The sequence below is a fragment of the Lutjanus erythropterus genome, chromosome 16 (assembly GCF_056507025.1).
Source record: "Lutjanus erythropterus isolate fLutEry1 chromosome 16, fLutEry1.hap2, whole genome shotgun sequence".
Classification (NCBI taxonomy): Eukaryota; Metazoa; Chordata; class Actinopteri; order Lutjaniformes; family Lutjanidae; genus Lutjanus; species Lutjanus erythropterus.
Window position 1 is genome coordinate 35379615 of NC_139332.1, and position 22002 is coordinate 35401616.

Below are 22002 nucleotides of genomic sequence, written 5' to 3' on the forward strand. Positions count from 1 at the left end.
CCACCACCTCACGTCTGTCCAGACTCATAAAATATATGTAGTGAAGGAATTTAATAAAATGTATGAAGTGGGTTTTTTCTGGCAAAAGTTTTGACGTGTGATTCCAATGAATAATTTCCAGGTAGAAACATGCAGAGTATTTTTACAGAGGAGGACAGAGGATGGATAGAGCGCTGAAACAGTGAAGCTGACCTTTGACCTTTAGAATATAAATTGTCTTCAACTCATTTTATTCAATTAAGAAATTTGTGTGAAATTTTGTCATAATTCCTTCACCAACTCTTCTTCTTCCACTTCTCTTCTCGCTCCTTGCCTTCCACATCCTGCATGTTTTTCTTCCCTCATTCTCTCTCTTCTCTCAAACTCTTCTCTTTTTCTTCATTTTTTTTCTCCTTGTTTTCCTTCTTCTTCCTCATTTTCTCATTTACATTTCGTCTTTTCTCGTCTCCTCTTTCCATTTTCTTCTTCTCCTCCTCCTCCTCCTCCTCCTCCTCTTCTTCTCTCACACCTTCTTCTCTGAACTTCCTGTCCTCCCTTTCCTTTCACTTTCACTCTCTATCTCACCCTTTTATCACCTCCTGTCTCCTCACCCTCTCCTTCCTCCTCCTCCTCCTGCTCCTTCTGTCCGACCCAGTTACCAGGTGCTGACATATTGACGTGGCCCCTGACAAAGCAACGGCGGCACTCTCCGGCCCTTTAAGGACGAAAACCTCCCCGGCAGTGGGTTGCTATGGTAACCACAGACCACCACACACACACACACACACACAATAACAGGTAGAGAGCGGAGGACGCCCGCTGTGTCTCATCTCCATAATGTTTTGTGTGTTGGATCTGATAAGATGGTGACTCCTCCACTTTAGAAACATCAAACTGTCAACACTCGGTGAGAAACGTTTCTGTGGTCAAAAACCTGTAAATATAATCTGAGGCAAACCCTCCTGGAGCCTCTCTGCGTTTCAGCCTCTTGTCTTTTGTGCTCAAGTGAAAGTAAAATCTAATTTTTCTGCTTTTCCTTTCAGAAAATGGAAGCTGTTTGTTGGGCAGTTTGAGAACACGTGTACCTGAACTGTTAACTTCTACAATTCATAATAACTATAAAATCATTTTTCAGCCGAGCTGATGAATTATTTAATATGCAGATGTATGAGAAAATGACTCATTAGTTGCAAAAATTTTCCTTTAACATATTTCAAACATGTTTACAGTAAAATTTACTCAAGTGTAATGTGACAGAGACGCCGGGTTTCTGTGGATTAATTAACTTTTTGATTTTTTGATGCTATAGTGTGTATTCTATCAACTGCAGTTCTACGGCTCATACAGAAAGTTATTTCTTAGCTGAGTTTCAAGTCACGCTTTGCTGGTCCATGTCACAACAATGTACCAATAATAGTAGGTAGTGCCTTGTGCTCTTCTTCTCTCCCCTTGCAAGGTGGTAGCATGGATAACAACGCAAGGGTATTAGTTCCTTAAAAGAATTCAAAACTGGGAATATAGAACGGGTTTGTATTTTCCAAAACTGACATGATGGTAAAACAGGTAAGATTTCAAAGATGAGGTCTGCACGTCAGAAGGCAGCACAGACTTACAGCCTTTCCAAAAAGCATACAACAGGCTCTGTGTTTCAGTCATTGTAACTGGAATTAAGAAACATTGCATGTACAAGTACAAGATAAGATAAAATAAGAGATAAGATAAGCTAAGCTTTCTTTAGTTGAGGCTGGATCCTGCAGTGATTTCCATCTTGTTGCCATGAGCACCAGCAGCAGCCGGCTGGACATGACAGCCAACAGCCTCCTCCCCCCTCCATCCATCTTTCTCTCCCCATCACCATCTGCCCTCTATCTTCCTCCTCTACCTGCTCTTCCTCCTCTCCATTCCTCCACTGCACATCATCCTCTCTTCTAGTCTCATCTAATTTTACTCTTTTGGCCTAAAATTTCACACGCTATCGGCCCCATTTCTAACACCTCTTCTCTCCGGTTCCTCCTTTTTTTTTTTTTTTTACCCCTCCTCCTCTGTTCCTCCACCCTCCCATGTCTCTTCATGCCTGCAGAAATGCAACGATGAAATGTGAGGCTGAAATTGAACAGACTGGGCGCACTGGTAGGAACTCTCCAATTCAATAATTCAACACATCAGTCAGAGTTGACTCACGGTCCGCAGGTCGAACACGATTAAAGCTCGAGGCACAAAGAGACAACTCAGCTACAATGAGTGCAAGGTGCCTTATTATCAGAAAAAAAGGTTTATGTTGTTTGAATATGTGATTATTTGCCTCAAGATTAAGAAAGTGCTTACAGTTTTCAGCCCTACTGTGTATACATGCTGATTTTTCTTTTATCATTTTCTTATCCAGACATGAAGATAACTAAAATCTCTGTAATCTCTACATTTACTGTAATAAATCATAAAATGACCACCAGAGACCAAGGAAACATGTTAAATTGAAAATCTTGCCTCTCTGACAGCCTCAGTGTTATAAACAGCTGATCAGCTGACAGCGGAGGACTGGTCCCTCAAGTCTAGAGAGGAAGTGGCAGCAGGAAACAACTCACTTCAATCATAGATTGTGCATTAAATATGATTTTAACCTATTTAATGTACCTGTTTATGGGTCCAACTCACTATTTGGACTGTTGTACTCATTTTGGACGCAGCAGACACGTCTCAGGATGTGAACCTCCTGCTCACTACCACTCCAGATGAATGTAGCTTGAATAACAATCCAGGTCGAATAATTTATGCAACGATTACACACGTCAGCACAACATAATTGGGAAAACAATTAGTGCTTATGTAAAGCTTAGTAACTGTTCCAAGAGACGGGGCTGGAGGAGCTCGGTGGAGGAAGTCGGGGTGTGGCTCCGCAAACCTCTAATTTGTCCCAACAGTTACTGAAAGAAACCAATAATTCTACACACACACACACACACACACACACACACACACACACACACACACACACACACACACACACACTGCTCCAGGTGTAACAGCTAATGCACCACACTCACACAGAGTCGATTACAGAGCGACTGTGACCCACAGCCCTAGAATCATCGCAGCGTTGACTGATTGTTTCCTCTGCGACTGTTGTCATTGTGACAGCGAGTCGCCTCGACAGGAAGCTGGCCTACATCCCGCCGTGGACACACGCGCAAACGCACACAGAAATACACACTCAGTCGACCCTAAAGATGCTGTTTCTCCATAACAAAACACACAGAATCCATAAGTTATCTATAAAGGTGGCCAGAGATAAAAAAAAAACTGTGCTGCTGGAACAACAACATCAAACACAAACACGCTTCGCTGCGGCGAGCTGTCCATCAAGTCTTCCTGCTTCGTCTAATCAATCCAGCAGGCGACCTGTATTGACGCTCCGGTCCAGTGATCGGCAAGACAGCCACCTCTGATCATTAATCAATAATGGAAAAGTACAAAATCAATAGAAAACGTGCAAACGGCCTCACGACAATAACAACAGTGAACACTGACACCTCCTGCTGCTTCTGTGACTGCAGACACACAAATCACAAAAACGGAGTCGATCATCAGTCCAAGTGTTCAGACAGGCTTCACAAACACGCCATGTTGCTTTGAGGGATACATCACTTCCTGTGGGCGTGGCCATCTGTGCACTGGTTTGATGTCAAGGTCGTCTGTCAGGATAAAGTCCGGATGATATTTTTAATGAGCTGAATATCAGTTATATGTGACTGACATTAAAGAATCACAGATCGACTTTGAGGCTGTTGATTCTGAGATGCTGTTAGCAAATGAATTAGTTTATTAGCATCAATTTAAAGAACGTCTAATACAACTAAAAGCGATGAAAAAACACATTTTCCAAAAGTTTTAGGAAACTATGCAACATAAATAAGATCTCTGCCTACAGATCAGATCAGTGAACAACGATCATTTGGGTTTAGTGCTGCAACAATTAGTCAATTAATTGATAAGTTCTCAACTAATCAGCAATTATTTTGATAATTAATAAATCATTTTAAGAGAAGAAAAAATGCCCAAATTCTCAGATTTCAGCTTCTTAAATGTGAATATTTTCTGGTTTCTTTACTCCTCTGACAATAAACTGAATATCTTTGAGTTGTGGACAAAACAAGACATTTGAGGACATCATCCTGGACAGTGATCAACATGGTTTTTTTTTTTTTACCATTTTCTGGACCAACAAATAATTGATTGATTGAGAAAATGATTGACGGGTCATTACTTGCAGCCCGATTTGGGTTGTGTTCAAATTTTACACTGATTGTTTTGTTGTTTGAGGGCAAAATAATGTTTTTCTTTCATTCTGCAGCAGACGTGTTCAGTGAATTAGTCTCAAATGTTTTTCAGTAGGACAGATTGATTATCGATTAGCCAATCAACAGAATATTAATTGAATTGATTTATCATTTCAGTCATTTCTTAAACAAAACTGTCAAACATTTGCTGCTTCCATGCGGCTTCTGTGATTTTCTTTGTCATTTCTGAAAGTAGAAAGAGACTCTAAAGACGTCATTTTGGACTCTGGGAAACTGTGATAAGCATTTTTTTTTACATTTTTCTGACATTTTAAAGAGTAAAAGATGAATCAGCCAAAACTGGGATTGGCACGTTTTGGTATTATTAGACATAAATTCCATAATAAGCTTTCAGCATATTATAATTCAATTAGTCTGAGAGAAAAACAGATTTCTGCTCCTCCTCTTGGCTCCACTTTAAGGCTCAGACTCAAATATCAACCACTTTCAGACCACAAACCCAAAATGTCAACGTTTATTTTCTGGGAATGAGACTCCACAATGAAGTTTTCCCAGAACCCCTTTCTGCACCTTCAACCGTGAAAATAATCTTTCGTTGCACAGCGAATGGATGAACACTTCAGGGTTCATTTCACAACAAGTCTTATATTCCCTTCAGTCTGCATCATATAATCTAAACACCAGCACGTCATAATCCATATCATACCTACAGAACAACAAAAAGCAGACTGAAAAACAAATCATCACGTCTCACCAGGTCCAACAAATCCCCCGACCTTCATCATTCATTCAGCTTCATCACCAAAAGTTTTCATTTCATTAAAAAAACACAAACAGCAGCTTCCAGTCTTTACAAACCAAAGAAACACACAGAAACATCCACACCATCAGACACACATGTTGACACGTACCTCTGCTGTTGGTCGCAAGGTCGGCCACCTTCTGAAAGGCATCCAGGAAGGCTGCTACCGCGACGACCGTCGTCCTGGGAGACACAACAGAGGACAGTTTGGATTATCAATTATCAGTTTCTATATATACTTTAAAATTCTAGTTTTAGGTCCACTAACTTGTTGCAGGATTGTGTCATATTCAGGAAGAGTAAAATATTACACATCTAAAGGGACATTTCGCATTATTTGAAGTGGGATTGTGTATGGTACTGCTGGTACCATCTACCTACAGTAGATGGCGGTCAACAAGCTCCCAGTTTGGAGAGATTACAAATATTTTAACTGTTTTACGTTGCTGAGACGGCCTTTTTTTGACCAGAAACCATCTTTATACAAGCCAAATACCACTCTTTTCAAACCTATCAAACTCCACTGGTAAACTCAGTCATTTTACCTCACAGAGAACACAGGAGTTGCTGATCTACCGCTGCCTCGGTTGGTTAGTGTGTTTGTGTTACTGTGTGACTTCAGTGTTTTAAAAGGTTACTTTGGATTCACTGAAGTCACACGAACACAAACAAACTAACAGATCAAGGCAGCAGCAGACCAGCGACTCCTGTGTTTTGCCAGGTAAAATTAGTATTTTTGCAAATGGTGTCTGGTTGAGAGCGAGAGGATGCTTTTTGGCTTATATAACAGCAGTTTCCCATCAAAACAGCTGTCTGACAGAAATGCTAAGCAGTGAAAATATCCTAAATATAAGGTAAACTCGCTTAACTTCCTGCACCAGTACTCCTGCTGCTTCTCCAAACTGGTGTGTCAACCTCCATCTACTGTAGGTAACACACCATCCATAAGTAAAAAACTCCTCTTCAAATAATCCAAACCATACCTTTAACTTCTCCTAATGTTTAATATAAGTTAAATTCATTTTTTAATCTGTTTCCAAATGTTTCTTGTCATCAGACCCTGTTTTAATATCTCACTGAACACACAACTTAAGAAGTTTATCTTGGTCTTGATATGCAGCTCTGAATGCCGAAAGTAAAACATTTTGAAAGTTTCAGGTCTCTGCAATTTGATTTTCGATGTTGTACTGAACTGAAACCAGTGGCTGCCTGACCGGTGGTAAATCAAACTAAACATGGCAGACGATCTGCAGCACAGGAAAGTGTATTTGTTTTGGAGAGAACAGGATAAAACAGGCAAAAGCACTGATATGGTCCTTTAATCCCAGATACTTGAGTGTTAAAATGCCAGGATGTGTTGTGGTGAGGATGAAGAGGAGGAGGAGGAAGGATGCAGTCAGAGTGTTTGTAATCAGCTTTGACCTCTGGTGACCTCCGGCCCGGTGCAGAATCTCTGGAGGCTGCTGCTGATCCATCTCACTGATAATGACTTTATGGTGGCATCATTAATCTCTGCCAGCCACGCAAGGTTAATTGAGTTGTGCACGTGTGTGTGTGTGTGTGTGTGTGTGTGTGTGTGTGTGTGTGTGTGTGTGTGTGTGTGTGTGTGCATGCATTGTGTGTGTGTGGAGGTGGGTGGTTAATGGCTGGAAAGATCTGTGTGTGTGTGTGTGTGTGTGTGTGTGTGTGTGTGTGTGTGTGTGTGTGTGTGTGTGTGTGTGTGTGTGTGTTTGTGTGTGAGTTAGTGTGGAGGTATTGCTCAAGATGAACTAATGTTAAAGTGTATGTTTGTGTGTGTGCACGTTTCTCTTCTGTTTTTGTGTGTACATGACCTTCAGTTGTGTGTCTGTGTGTGTGTGTGTGTGTGTGTGTGTGTGTGTGTGTGTGTGTGTGTGTGTGTGTGTGCGTGTGTGTGCAGAGCCGGTGCAGCAAAGTGTCAGTCGGGGACGAGGCGACAGAACAGGAGAGGTGAGCCTGACATTTAAACACTTAATGATATGGACTGAATGGATTTTCATGAGCTCAGGTTAGACACACTCTCAGGCTTGCGTGTGTGTGTGTGTGTGTGTGTGTGTGTGTGTCTTTGTGTATACAACCTGTGCACACGTCTCCCTTTTTAACATCAGTGACAGAGAGTGTTGGTGTTTTTCTGCAGAAAAACTTGAACATAGCACCTAAAACATCACCTGCAGGTTTATAAAGAGCTGCTTTGAACCCTCAAATTAATTGGATCAGAACTATTGTAATGTTCTTATTTCCCCACGTGCTTTTCCCGTGAACACAAATCAGGTCATTTTTTTTCAAACCAATGAAGAAACAAGACATTTTGTTGGAGCATGACAGAAAAAGTTTGGTGGCGCTGAGGACGGGTAAACAAGCAGAAATATCACAAAAAAAATGTTTAGTCTTTCTTTTCATCATTAGCAACCAAAGCTAATGGAAATGTGTGATTTGAATACATTAGTTTGCTATAATTTGTGTGACAGTCGGGGCTGATTGCACAAGATGTTACACATGTAGAATAAATAAGAACTGTGTGTTCAGAAAAGTGACAGAGAAAGATTAACACACTGCAAGTTAAGATACAAGAAAATACAGAGACAGAAAAAATCTGATGAATAACTTACTAAAATGGACAGAATCTGTGTCTACACGTCTGTCCTTTGATTTTCTCGATAGCCGTTTATTCGACTGACTTCACACTTGGCTTATTGCTGTTGATTATCTCATCAATGTTATTTTTACCTGTGATACCCATCCCAACTTGTGTCCTGTTGCACTACTGAGTTATGTGAAATCTGGATCTTATCCACAGACACTGAATGAGGCTTTAACTTCATTGAGCTCATACACTGATCATTTGAGCTTTTGTACTTTAATGACGTGTATATTTTAGCATTGGTAAGGGCTGCAACTATGTCATAGCAGGTGCGCTGCTCAGTACTCAAGGAAGCGCGGTGTCAAGTGTGAAGCTGTGAGCAGAATTTTACCTCGCGAGGCAGCTGGATTCACTTGATCACATGAGAATCCACCTCGCCAACTTATCTGTTTGTATCCACGCCAAAAGTGCCGCGAGCCAATCAGCATCTTAGGAGGAACTACTGGCAGCTACGACAGCAATAGACGGACGATTCATCCAATCACCTGCCAAGTGTTATTTGAAAGTGCACTTTTCCACACAGTTTCTGCGGCTGACTGTTAGTATTAGTATTAGCATTAGTATGGCATTAGTCTTTTACCTCAACATTAAATACATCATCTCCAACAAAGACTTGTGTTTCCCGTATTCGTGACGTGTTTCTTTGTCGTCGGTGTTGTTGTGTGTTACCTGAGCTGTGACTGTAGTTTGCTGGCCTTGCTGATGAAGTCGTCCCAGACAGGGTAACTGCCCTGAAAACAGGAAGAGAAAGATATATCAGAATGATGGGATTTACATCAAGACAGCCGTTTCCTTTGCAGCCTAAGAATGAACACACGTGGATGAACAATCTTATCATTAATGACAGTTTATAAAATTATAAAAAGTTTAATGTTGCTTTGACCAAAGGATTAAATACTCTTGAATAAGGTCAGTATGAGGCTCACAGTTTGGGCTCTTTTCATATCAGTTTAAGTTAAATAGTTTCACACTTAACAACAAAACAAGCAAACAAACTCTTCCACACAAAAAGTTCACTCGTGTATCGATCATCAGGCTCAACCAAAACACATAAACCCTGACTGAGCATCACACGGTTCACGCAGCAGTGAACCGTCAGACAACAGGGGAGACGGATCAATACCTCCGATCCATACGCCCCACCCACCCCAGCCCGACTACAGGAAGCCAAACAAGCGCCCCCCGGGCATGCAAATACAGTTTGGGTCCAGCGAGTGGCTTTAATATGAGACAGACAGAAACGCTGCAGTGCGGTACTGCTGATGTGTGTTCACACACAAACACTGAGCCGCCGCAGACTAACACACAAAGACAGGAGAAACTGGGGTACGCTTCTAAAGTCAGCGGGAGTCCCCTGATGTTTCTGGGGCGGGTGGGGCTTTTCTACTGCAGAGGAACATCAGAGGCATCCTCGCTCGCTGGATTCTGTACTGTAGACACAAAAACTGTGTCACTCGTTTAAATTAAACACTTTACACCCAGATTCCAAAATAGTACAAGAATTTTAAATTAAAAACACTTTAAATAATCAACTTTTATGTCTTGTGCATGAAAACAGAAGAGGGAATTTGATCTACATGATTACTTTTGTACAGATTCTATAAAATACACAGGGGAAGGATGAGATTACTTCACAATATAATACAACACAAGACAACATGAATCAACAGCTCTCTGACAAAGATGAAATTGAACATTATACATTATTGTTATCAAAAAAGTTTAATAGTTTAATTATTTTTTACCGCTTGCCCAGTCAGGCGAGTGAGCTGCTAGATTTATTAACCCACCCTGGGTACGCAGGTGATCCTCATCGTTGAGCCCTGAAGGTGTCTCAGCCGCATCTTTTGGTCAACCCCATCCATGACCATTAAGGACATAACGCAACAAAATTCAATTCAATTAGATGCCAACTGCCTCCATCATCAGTGAAAATATCCACAGAATCAGCCAAGAGAACCAAAGAATGTACATATAATTATTATGAACAAATAAGAAAGCAACCACATGAAAACATACCTAAGGGAGACAGTCAACTACAAATATTTAGAATAAAACACTAATTTACTATAATAGCTTTGACCAGCAAATTATATTCTGTATATTGGTGTAATGTAATAATGCTGTAGAAAGCTCCAGCTGTACAATATCTCAGTAAGAGGAGATATTTATTATTATTTGACTCAAAACTATCTGAGCACCGCGACTGATCACAAACTGAGGATGACATTAACTATGTACAGACTCTGTGATCGCAGCCTGGCTGTAGAGACCGGCCGACACAGGCCACAAAACTAGAAATAAACCTAAATGTGACTACCAGGACAAAGATGCTCACAGACTTGATTCGTCTAACTCAGAGCTTAGAGGATTTCTCTCACAACCTGTATAAAAAGGAAGGACACAGAACACAGCATATGAGTTTTAGATTAAGACAGACTTCAGCTTGTCTGTGCTGCACTTTGTGGGCGTCGCCTTTTGTCAGCGTCATCCTCATCATCCCTCTCTAACAGCCCAGATGAACTGAGCTGAGCTGAGCTGATCTGGGTGTGTTCAGCAGCCTTGCTCTGGTTGTGAGAGTGACGCCCAGCGTCACTGCCTGGCTACCGTCGCTATGGTAACGCTGCTGCTGCTGCTGCTGCAGCTGCAGAGGGGCTTCAGACAGAAGGATTTGTGGGGAGGGGAGAGGCACACGTGCATGCACCCTCACCCAAACACACACATTTTTTTTTTTGTGACACATTTGCTTTCTTTGTTTCTCTCCTTCATATTCAACACACATATTTTGTTCTCTTTTTTCCCCTTTCTTTCATTCACACACACACAATCTCTCCATTTGTCTCATGCTCTCGTTTCATGTTCCTGCTCTTTATTAACTCGTTCATCATTTCCTCTCTGTTACACTGTATATATAAACCAACATCTCATTACATCCTCTCTCCCTGTCTCTCACTCTCGGACACGTACCAAGGCGAGGGCAGGGCCGCTGCATCAATCAGTCACTGAGGACATAAATTGTCACCGTGGCAACAACCGGAGGCAGGAGCAGCAGCAGCAGCAGAAGCAGCCTGCTGGTCCTTCAGGAATCCTCTGCTCTGTATGTTTGGCTCTGTGAGCGACTGCACAGGCTTTAAAACGAAAAATCCCTGTTTGTTTCTTCTTTATCCCTGATCAACATAATAACACAAATCAGAGGAGACCTTCTCTCTAAAGGTCCCCTGGTTGGCTCGAACTGGGGACGTTGTTCAGACACGAGCAGCATCCTAACACCCTCGACCACCAGAACAACCTTACAATGTACGACTTTGTGGATTTATCACTGGAGGAATGTCAGACAGGTACTATAGATGGAGGGAAACTGCTGCCTTGTTTTGTCATTTGACTGGACAGAATGGACCTCATCAATCGGGCAGTAGGAGTGTAGCCCACAGCCAATAACAGCGTCCAACATGTGAAACTGTGCTCCGTTTCTATCACTTTTCTCCGCTTTCATCATGTGGTTTGTGGTCATTTTACACCCCATTTGCACCTGGAATTAAAATGCCATCTCTATCCAAATAAGTGAAAAACACATGTTCATGCAAGTTGTAAATGCACATGATCTGATCTGTCAGACCACATCTGGAGGTAGATTTTTTTATATTAGCTGATGCACTTATTTAAAAAAAAAAATCCTGGTGACAACATGGACTGTGATGTAGCTGTGAATGAAGAGAAGAGATCTGGGCTTCCATGAGACAGGTCAGAACACCTGATGATGTGTCACACTGGTGGCTGCTAGCGGTTACTTCCAAGAACAAACGCACTGAGGCAAGTATAACACTGACTCTTCAGGGACTGTAACACCCTGTCCTGGTCCAGTGTGTAGAATTTAGTGGCATCTAGTGTTCAGCAGATTTCAAACACCTTGCATCATCCTCCTTCTCCAAGCTTGCAGGACAAACTGCATTCACGTTCTTCCTGAGAGTTAGATGAGAAGACTGATGATATCACTCTCATAGCTTAGCTTGTAGCCTAGTTGGACGCTGGAAAAAGTGGGAAACAGCTGACTAATTGAAACAATTTGTCTTTTTTTGTTTAAACTGTACAAAAGCTGAAGTGTAAAAATGTCAAGTTGTGGTTTTTTTTAGTGAGTTATGTGACCGAGCATCAGCCAAGAGAGGTTGCCAGGCAACCAGCTGAGATGTCAGACAGGTACCGCTCACAGCCAAGAAACAGCCCAGCACATTACCCCCCCATAAACCACTGAACTGTTGTTTTTTATGCCTCGGTTTTTGTACAGAATGTGTTAATTAGAGAACTTAAAAGGTGCTGGCAGATTTTGTTACCTTTGGACAGAGCCAGGCTAACTGTTTACCATTGTCTTCATTACTGATGTTAAGCTAAGCTAACAGCTGCTAGCTGTATGTTCATAATTAACATACAGACAAGAAAGTGGTGTCAGTGTAGAACTATAAATATACTTTGAATTACTTTGTAGTTATATGAACTGTGTTGAAATTGTGGGTTTACTTATGATCAGACTGTGGTTTAATTGATAAACACTCAATTGCACTTCTAATTGATTTCGTAGTTCAGAAAAAAAAATTTAAATACTGCCTGTCGATGAGCATCATCACTTTAGCAGAATCATGGAAAAGGAGGGTTGATTGGGTTTGAGAGTCTTTAACCTTTAAAATGACAATTAATACCCTTCAAAACTTTACATGAACATGTTAAGAATTATTGTTATGGTCGTGCCCTCGTCTATTTGCAAAAAAAAAGGGCAATATTTTCCTGAGCTCACCATACAGATACTGAAATGTTTGGAATATTAATATATTCACAAAATCCAACCCACAGCACTGAACAGCTGAGCAGAAACACTCACTCACTCTCACACTGATGAGAGTCAAGGCCAACAAACAGGCTGACAACAATAAAACCAAAGTGACCCATTTGGCACCAAAGCCAATGCAGCAGCAGCTCCGCCCGTGAGGTTTCCATGACGATCTCGATACTGATGCACAGCAGCCACCCCCCCCCCCATCCGACCTCCCCAAAAAGAGAGCAGGATTATTTTAGCTCAGAGGTGATTGAGACAAAGATAAATGGTGATTAGCATTCAGCTAATACGCTCAACTGCATTACTTTAAAACACACACACACACACACACACACACACATACACACACACACACACACATACACATACACACACACACACACACACACACACACACACACACACACACACACACACACACACAGCCTTGAACTCTGACAAGGTTAAAAAGTTCCAACTTATATTTAAGTTTGAATCACAGCTGCAACACAGAAAAGTGTTTAATGTTTAGTTCATCTATTCCTCCATGCATTATCTGTTCCCACTTAGTGTTTGCAGTTTTGTGGGGGGGCTGACCCACCTCCCAGCACATGTCAGAGCGGTCATGAATTTTGGGACACACTCAGACATTTGGATATCTTTATATCCACTCAGAATCTCATAAACAGGCAGATGGTTGAGTCTCCTCGATCTGCCCCACAGGCAGCAGTTTCCACTGTTAGACAAGCTCTGATAAACCCACTGTTCCCAACCTGCTGAGCACCAAACAGCGAAAAGTCAAAGTTAACGACTGGCTGCAGAAAGAACAGCTAAAACGCCAGATACTCTTCTCAGGAGTTGGTGGAGACCAAACCACAGCTAAAAAGAGAGTGAATATTGGAGACAAGCACAACTCGAACAGGGAATTGCATGCTAATAGAATACTTTTCATTTCATTTTGCAGGATCCACACCATTAACTAAATCAAAACAGCAGCTGTACATTAACAGATTCACTGTAAAACCTTCATATGGTGATGTTACGTCAAAAGTGTCTGTTTCTGAGTCTGTCTGGGAGCGTTTCTGATCCAAAACCAATTAAACATGATAAAGATGCTGTTGTGGGCTTGTTCCAAGTCCACAGCAGCAGCAGTGAACATTCAGTCCAGCTGGAGAAAAACACTATAAAAGTCAGTTTGGAGGCAGATGTGGAGCTGAGCACGCAGCAGCAGCAGCAGAAGAGGCTGAGCCAGTTTCTCCTCCAGGGAAAAACATGCAGATCGGTTCCACTTAAACGGATCAACAGTAATGTGTCTGCTTCAATTTAAGCAGCACAATTATGTGAGGATGACAAACAGCAGCACACAAGCGCACATGTTTAAACACTACATGAACGCATATAAATATACAACAGACTGATCACAGGAAATGTGGATTTGGCGGTGAACGGCGTTGGGCCGATGGACGACGGCATTGTCCGTCATCCACCACTGAGCCCTCCACCATCTTAACATCATGATTTAAAAGCGTTCTGTATTTGAGGTTGTGTCCCCTCAGAGGTGCCACAGTGTTTTTGACAAGTAGAAAGAAAAAAAAATAATTTAATCTTTACGTGCTGCCACTTGGAAACGTCATCAGGAGGCACAGCATCAGTTTCCATGGTTATGTTGAAGATACTCAGTTGTAGATCTTTGTGTGTCCTGATGACTCGAGGACAGTTGATGCCCTTTTTAGCTCTATTTTAGACATCAAGTCCTGGATGGCAGAAAACTTTCTACAGCTCAACCAGGACAAAACCGTGGTCTTAATTATTGGTCCTGAAGCTCAGAGAGAGAAACTTAATGCAAAACTACAAGAACTAGCACTAAAACCCTGTCAACACGGAAAAACCTTGGCGTTATCTTTGATTCAAAACTTAGTTTTGAAGCACATATTAGAAAACAGTTTTTAATCATCTCCAGAGTGCAACCATCCCACTCGCACTGCCGACACAGAGACACTGATGCTTTTATTACCTCCAGAATTGACTATTTTAATGCTTCACTTTCCGGTCTTCCTAAGAAAAACATTTCTCAGTTACACTCAGCTGCACATGTGCTGATGAGGACCTGAAAGAGAGCGATCACGATGTTTAACTATGGACATCATCATCCTCCAATTTGGTAGACGTCACCAACCCTTCACATACAGACAGCATGAAGTGTAGTGCACCTGCTTTAAGTATGATGCGAGGCTTGTTTTACACACCCATGAATTTTTACTCACACAGCGTTTAAATATTTATGGGTGTGAAAAAATGTGGCATGATGAAGTATGATATACTGGTTATTTTTAACCACTTCCTCTAAACGTAGACACAAAACTTATATCACTTCATTACTTGCTACCAAACGACACATAAAAGTGCCAGAAATGGTCGGACTCTGGTTTCTACTGGTGGAACAGTAGGTTGTAAAATACAGTGAAAACAAGTAAAAACCATGTACCAAAGTCACATGTTACAGGTTGCTGCAGTGTAAAAGGGTTTCTAACCTGTTACTGCTTCACCTCACATCTCTAAACGCCAAACTTTGTTCGAGGTAAAAAAAAAACAACAAAAAAACATCTTTACTGTTAGTGGCAGACAGGCTGACATTTTGACTTAATTAACCCGGCGGTTGTAAAACACCGTCACTGTTTTCCTTTAATTAAACAGAAGGATTATGGAGGGGAAATAAGGAGTGTGTCACCTGACTCTGAATACACAAACACACTCAGATTAAACCCGTGCATGTAAAACACAATGAGAAGCAGTGCAGTGGAGTCTCCTCCACAGTGACACAGTGAAATCCCTCCACCCACACATGTTTGTGCTAACAAGAGAAAACCTGCGCCTGGCTGTCTGTGACTCACGAGAATGAATTAAACATCACACGCTCTATATTCAATTTAGATTATTCAGCAATTCCACGTGAAAATAAGACTTACACTCATTTCTTGTTTGTTGTTCTGAGTGAATACTGTGTGATCATCAGAGCCTGTTATAGATTTTCTGTCTCTGTGCTGCATTTTCACCCATAAACTATTAAAAACACATCAGTGAGCCACACTGTTGGCTGACATGTTCCCTCATTAACATGAACACACACACACTTAGTGTGTCCAACAACACACACCGTCCTACTTCTCGAAAAATTCACTAAAGCACCAAACATGGTTTAATCCGCAGCTGAAAATAGTCCCCCACAAATGCACTTTTCTGAAAAAGTCTTAGCAGCGTGTAAAACTCAACATACATAGTGTGGATTTATTGCCAAAAGTAAAGATCATGTGAGATCGGATTAAGATTTGAGCGCCCCATATGCGCCCTCTGCTTCGAGAACCTCACAAACGAGTGTTTAAAACTGTCTAAACTTCAGCGTCACTTGAAACAAAAGATATTTTACAAAATGGGGGCCCCAGACGTAAGCTAATGCTATTTGAAGGACCCTGACATGAAAAAGTTTGGGATCTTCTGGTCTAGAACTCAGGGAGGCTCTCCAGCTCTGCAGGGCTCCCCTCAAATCTGCAGCAGCAGCCATGTTTGTGAAGACAACAGGTTAGAAAGAAGGTGTGAATCTTTAATGTGTTATTGACCTGCATCATTATGAGCATGTTTCAGTGTTTTCACCACTAGAGGATAAAGAGATAAAACAAAAAACACTGACGCTGAAACGTGAGATAGAAAAAGGAGAAGGAGAGAAAGGATGGAGGAGAGGCGGGAGAAGGAAGAGGAAGAAGAGGAGGAGAAAGAAAAAGAAGAAACAGGAAACAGGAGGAATGAAAGGGGACAGAACAACGGCAAAGATGGATGCTGAAAATACTGAAGAGAAAGAAAGAAAATGAGGGAGGAGGAGGACAAAATGGAGACGCAGGGGAATAAGAAAAAAGAGACGAGCGGGAGGATGGGAAGGCGACATGAGGAAGAGGAAGAAGAGGAGGTGTGGTTCGCTGCTGAAGGGAAAAAAAAGAGGCTGACAGAAGGAAGAGGAGTGTGAAGAAGAAGAAAAGAGGTCGAGGGTGTGGCAGATCAGCCAGACCTCCCTTTGTGAAGCAGCCACACTACACCTGTTAGAAACCACCTGTCTGTCATTACGTCACTACGGAAACAGGTGTTTGGTCATAAAGTGCCCCTCCCCCAACAACGCACCCTCAGTGTTACCTGTGAGGACCCTGCGGGCAGACCTTCAGTCTTCACCACAACCTGCACCTGCATCAAACTCAAACCTAAACTTAAGACGGAGCTCAACGTTCAGCCTAAAATCAGTCTGAGCCTCGTGGTTTTTTGTCCACATATGGGACAAGAGACACTGAAGATCTGTCCTCACAACCTCACAAACACTCACACACACAAGCAAAACCTGAAGACAACAACCAGCCTGCCACTGAAACAAGAAAACAGTCAAAACTGACCCAAACAAAATCTGTATTTAAAGGGACAGTTCACTCAAGATAATCCGCACACCTTATCGCCATCGGTTTCATGCACGCTGAGGATGTGTGCATCTACTCATGAACAAGAGGCTTGTGCTCGCCACAGCGCAGGATGTAAACAAAACCGATGTCCTCCTCAGCTGAGCTGTGACCTCTCCTCCGTGAGAAGATGCACACTTCCTTCTCGGGTCGGGCTGAGAGTCATCGACCACCGAGTCCTCTACCAGCATGACATCGTGATTTAATAATCTGTATTTGAGGTTGTGTCTCCTCAGAGTTTTTGCCAAAGTTCCATGTTTGACATGTGGGAGGGAAAATAAAAAGAAGCTGTTGCTGCTGTTCACTCAACTACATCAACTTCTCGTGTTTATTAGATGTGGTGCAGAGACGGGGACGCTTTTAGATCCAGCAACCATATCATCGTCCATGACAATGTTTCACTGCAGACGTCGTCACATGTCAACATCGCCAAACCCTACTTGCTTCTGTGCAGCGACACATTTGGCAGGTGTAATTCAGTAGACAGAAAATAGTTCCTACATGAAACTGCTCACAACAAGTTCTGTGATTATCTTGAGTAACCAGGTTGTGATTTTTGGAAAGAAACACTGATGTTGATGTGTTCAAATGTACTTTTTTGGCACTTTGAGCATCATGAGCTGAGGAACATTTAGTCCTGTTATACTGGAGGGTTTATGATCTACATAAATCCATTTAGATCACGAACCATTGACATAACTGTCGTGGTTCTTTTTATCCAGAAAAGAAACACAGCTCCCCGTTTGTATTTGTTCACAGGTCGGTTTTGACCAAACAAAAATAGCGGCGATCAGAGCTGCAAGATTTAGTAATACGGTCATATTGCAATTATTCTGACTGAAATTTGGAGTACGATTCAGTTTTGCACTACAATTGTAATGTTCACTGACAAAAAACTATTAAAATGGTGATGATTTGATATTTATTGAGGTCTGAACCTGAATAGCATTTTAAAATAAATATTGTGGTGCTGCAGAAGTGACCTGACCAACATCGTCATTCTCCAGGCTTCAGAAAACATCTTTGTTTAGTTCAGATCCCTGAAAAAAATAACACACATCATCATTTTAATGTGTTTTTCAATGAAAATGAGAATAAATGATGTAAAATGATTATTTCCTCAAATATCACAACTGTAATATCAGTCAGAATCAGTGCAAGTAGATATTTCTTCAAAAATCATTCAGCTCTGATCCACAACCCCAGAAATGTTCAGTTTACTGTCCTGTAAGACAAAGAAAAGCAGCCAATGCTCTCATTTTATCATGTTTTCTACTGATCATTTCATCTGATGTCATTTGCTCCTGAAAGTCACATTTATGTTTGTTCAGACTGTTGAACTTGACCAAGAAATTATGTATTTACAGACAAGTTCATATTTAATTGTAGCACATTTCATGTTTTTCATATATCAAGTCCAGATTTTCCTCAGTCATACAGTCAGTCAGTCCAGCCTTTGTCATAATTTAAACCCTGTGAAACATGACAGTTTTTGTGTGAGGACATTATACTGAATTGTGTTTTTATCTGCCTGTCTGTGTCTCTGTCTGTGTCTCTGTCTGTCTCTGCTCTCCTGACCTGTAGATGAAGCTGCTCTGATTTTTTTGGAGAAGCTGCAGGCGGTCACATCCTGAAAATGAGGCTCCGGAAACCTGAACACACCCACTTTACCCCCCCTGCCCCCCCACCCCCCGCTGGATAATTAACAAATTAATGATGACGCCTGGAAAGAAACCTCCAATAAAATGTCTGCTCTCTGTTAGATTGATGCAACAGGATCTACAGAGAAATCCTTTTTTCCCCTCGTGTGTGACATTGATTTAAATCACAGATCAGATGGATAATAATGTCTCTTCATGTTACCTTCATGTCTCCGATGACAGTCTGGAAGAGCCCCCCCAGCGCGCTGCACTCCCTCTCCATCACTGTCTCCATCTTCAGCGGGGATCAACGGAAACTAAACGCGGTCACTCGGAGCTCCGGAGCTCCATAAATGAAGCGGCGGCAGACGGTGAATCAAAGCCTCTCGGTGCGGATAAAGACGCTCAGAGCCGCGCTGCGGCTGCAGGGTTTCCCAGAACACGGACGGAAGCAGCGGCAGAGCCCGGGGTTAGTGTCCTCTCACAGCGGATAAATCCCATGTCTGCAGCCCGACGACACGCATGTTGAAGCGGAGAGGACAGACTCACAGCAGGGACGCTCAACTTTACACTCACAGAGACACACGGAGCTGCAGCACCTCCACACTGACTCTGCTCTGTGGAGACGCGGCCCGGGAGCGCGCCTGGAAGGACGTGAGCGCGCGTCCGCCTGTCCCCGCCCTCAGCTGAGGAAGCTTTCTGTTAATGAGGCTGGAGCGATAATAAATAAAAAATAAAAATAATGATAAAATAAAATAAAATAAAAGTTATGGAAATATAAAAGGAATCTACAAGATATTCATAAAAGAAAAATGAAAATAAAAAAATATATAAAAATAAAATAAAATAAAAGATTCATCTATACCAGTAAAACACTTGCAAACATCTAAAAAATCAAATAAAAATAGATCAAAATAAGTTGTGATTTATGTAAGATAGAGCATTAAAAATAAATAAATAGTATGATCAGGAATCGAGTCTATGATCACAAATGTCTTAAAATAAATAAAACATCGTCAAATGTCAACAAATTTCTAACTGTGAAAAAATAAAATGAAATTGAAAACAAAGTTTTGGACATAAAAGAAGGAGTCATGAAAGTTATAAAAGTAAAAATGGTTTTAAAAAGGTAATAAAAAAAATAAATGAAATTAAAAATTGAATTAAAAAAAAAAAATAATTTATAAAAATAAAATGGCATTGAATGATATAAGATAGAAAACACAAATCAAAATAATAGTAAGGTTAAAAACAAGTCATAAAATAGAGGAAAGGAATACAAAAAAGAGTCTATAGAAAACTTAAGACTACAGATTTCTCAAAATCAGTAAAATGTCATCAAATAACAACAAATATAATGTTAAAAAAAAGTTTTTAAAAATAACACAAGGAAAAAGGAAAACAAGGACCAAAATTATGATCTAAAGTAAAAACAAAAGTATAGAATAATTTAAAATACACAAAAACTTTTTGACATGAAACAGTATTTTACAAACTCAGTAAACTCATCAATGAATAATACAGTTGAATATCTAAGAAAGGTAAAGTTAGGATCTTTCAGGATAGTTTATATTTTTACAGAAATTATTCAACTTTATTGACCTCACACAGGAAATTACTTTTTAATTTTCAGCAGCTCAAGAGTCAAGAGAGGCAGAAAACAGTGATTGAGTGATATATATAAATAAAATTAAGATAAAATGTTGTTTGTTTCACTTATACAGATACATATGATGTAGATGTAGATGACTGCTGGACATAAATTTTCATCATTACCAATCTGATATAAGCGTCTCTGATCTCTCAGATATTTAAAACTACGTCGCCACCTAGTGAGAATTTCACTGAACTGTTTGGAAAAGATCAAAAAGTTGAGGATGAGGCATAAAGAGATGTAAAAAACACTGTCATAGCTGGTCACGGTGGAGCTGGAGCTGGTTTTATATGCAGTTTTAATTCAGTGGTTCCCAAAATAGGGGCCAGACCCCTCCAAAGGTCACCAGATAAACCTGAGGGGTCATCAGATAACTGATGAGGAAGGGCAGAAGTAAAAAAAAAATCTGTTTATATGGTTCTGCTGTATAAATTTGGATTCATTTTCAGAATCTTCTGTATTTTTCATGTGAAATTCTGTGAGTTTTACGTCTTTGGTCACGTCACATCTCTCCATGATGTGGATTTTATTCCAATGCAACACACACAGATGTCTGTGCCGTTCACATTCATCAAGAGCCCAAAATCTATGAAAAGATTATTTCAAAAAGAAAATAAAATCACTTATTTCAGTTTTTCCTTTTCAAGAGGTATAAAAGCTTTTGAACTAAATCCTGAATGGAGAAAAGTTGCAGCTTTTTATTTCTCAAACAGAATAAGTTTATAGTAGGATTTAAACATTTAGAAAATGCTCGCATTACCCCTTTAAATGAATCCTTGTCTGTCTCATTGTGATAATTTGCCCGTCAGCGTCTGAATTCACATGAACTTCACCATGAATTTGATTCTGACCTTCATGTCAGTTGGAGACACCTTGTGGTGAAACAGTGAACATCTGGTTGTATCCTGAGAGAAATCTTCTCATTCACACCCTCTTCATACCACGTCTTCTCCATCCTTACTCTGTTTTACAGATATTTTATTGAGAGTATCCTGCGTTTTAGAGCGTGGACTGGTATCTGGAGAGGTGCCGGTTCATGCGTGTCAGTAGGCCCTATTTGTGCGTGTTTGTATTTTGGGCCATTGTGTGCATATGATTACAACAGTGAAAAATGATATCTCCTCTTGGGATTAATTAAGCATGTCTCCTCCTTATTAAAAGCTGTAAGGCACATGACAGTATGTGCATCTGACTTTAATGTCGGGAGTCACTTCAGTGGCTACGTTTACGTGCAACACAAGATTCTGGTTTTTGCCCTTATGCTGAAAAAGACAACATTCCTACTAAGCTGTCTGCATGCCTAATGAAAATGAATATTCCTCTGATATTCCTGTTTACCTGCAGCCATGCACACTCTGATTATGGCTGCTTCTTTCTGTCAAAATAGTACTTTCAGTTTTCCGAGGTGATGGATTTGCTTGACTGTGCAAACCCAGCCTCCCTTTTTAATTCATTTAATCACCGTCTTGAAATGCAATATTTGCACATATCCAAAAACATGTATATATATAAGTTTGAGATTTTCTTTTGTGCACACACTCCTGCAAACTGTTTGGTATATTTTCAGCATAATGGGAAGAGGCTGTGTGTCACAAACTGCTGTGAAAAACCCCAACTGAGATGCATATTCTGAATTTGCTGTTTACATGTCCAAAGAATGCTTCTAAAACCAGAATAAC

The 22002-nt window shown here is 40.9% G+C and overlaps 1 protein-coding gene across 4 annotated transcripts in view; it reads right to left on the bottom strand.

Annotated features, from left to right (window-relative positions):
* The window catches only part of LOC146313540 (protein MTSS 1-like), an 82768-nt gene extending 63466 nt beyond the window's left edge, over positions 1-19302 (bottom strand). For 2 of the 4 annotated variants that reach the window (XM_084738958.1, XM_084738955.1), the window contains exons 1-3: positions 18893-19298; positions 8405-8466; positions 5186-5259 (exon numbers count right to left, since the gene is read on the bottom strand). In XM_084738958.1, the coding sequence (XP_084595084.1) occupies positions 5186-5259; positions 8405-8466; positions 18893-18964 (208 nt within the window). In that variant the 5' untranslated portion in view covers positions 18965-19298. Of the gene's footprint in view, positions 1-5185; positions 5260-8404; positions 8467-18892 lie in introns of all 4 variants that reach the window. The other 2 variants (XM_084738959.1, XM_084738956.1) reach the window with 2 other exon arrangements.
* Positions 19303-22002: the final 2700 nt, after the last annotated feature.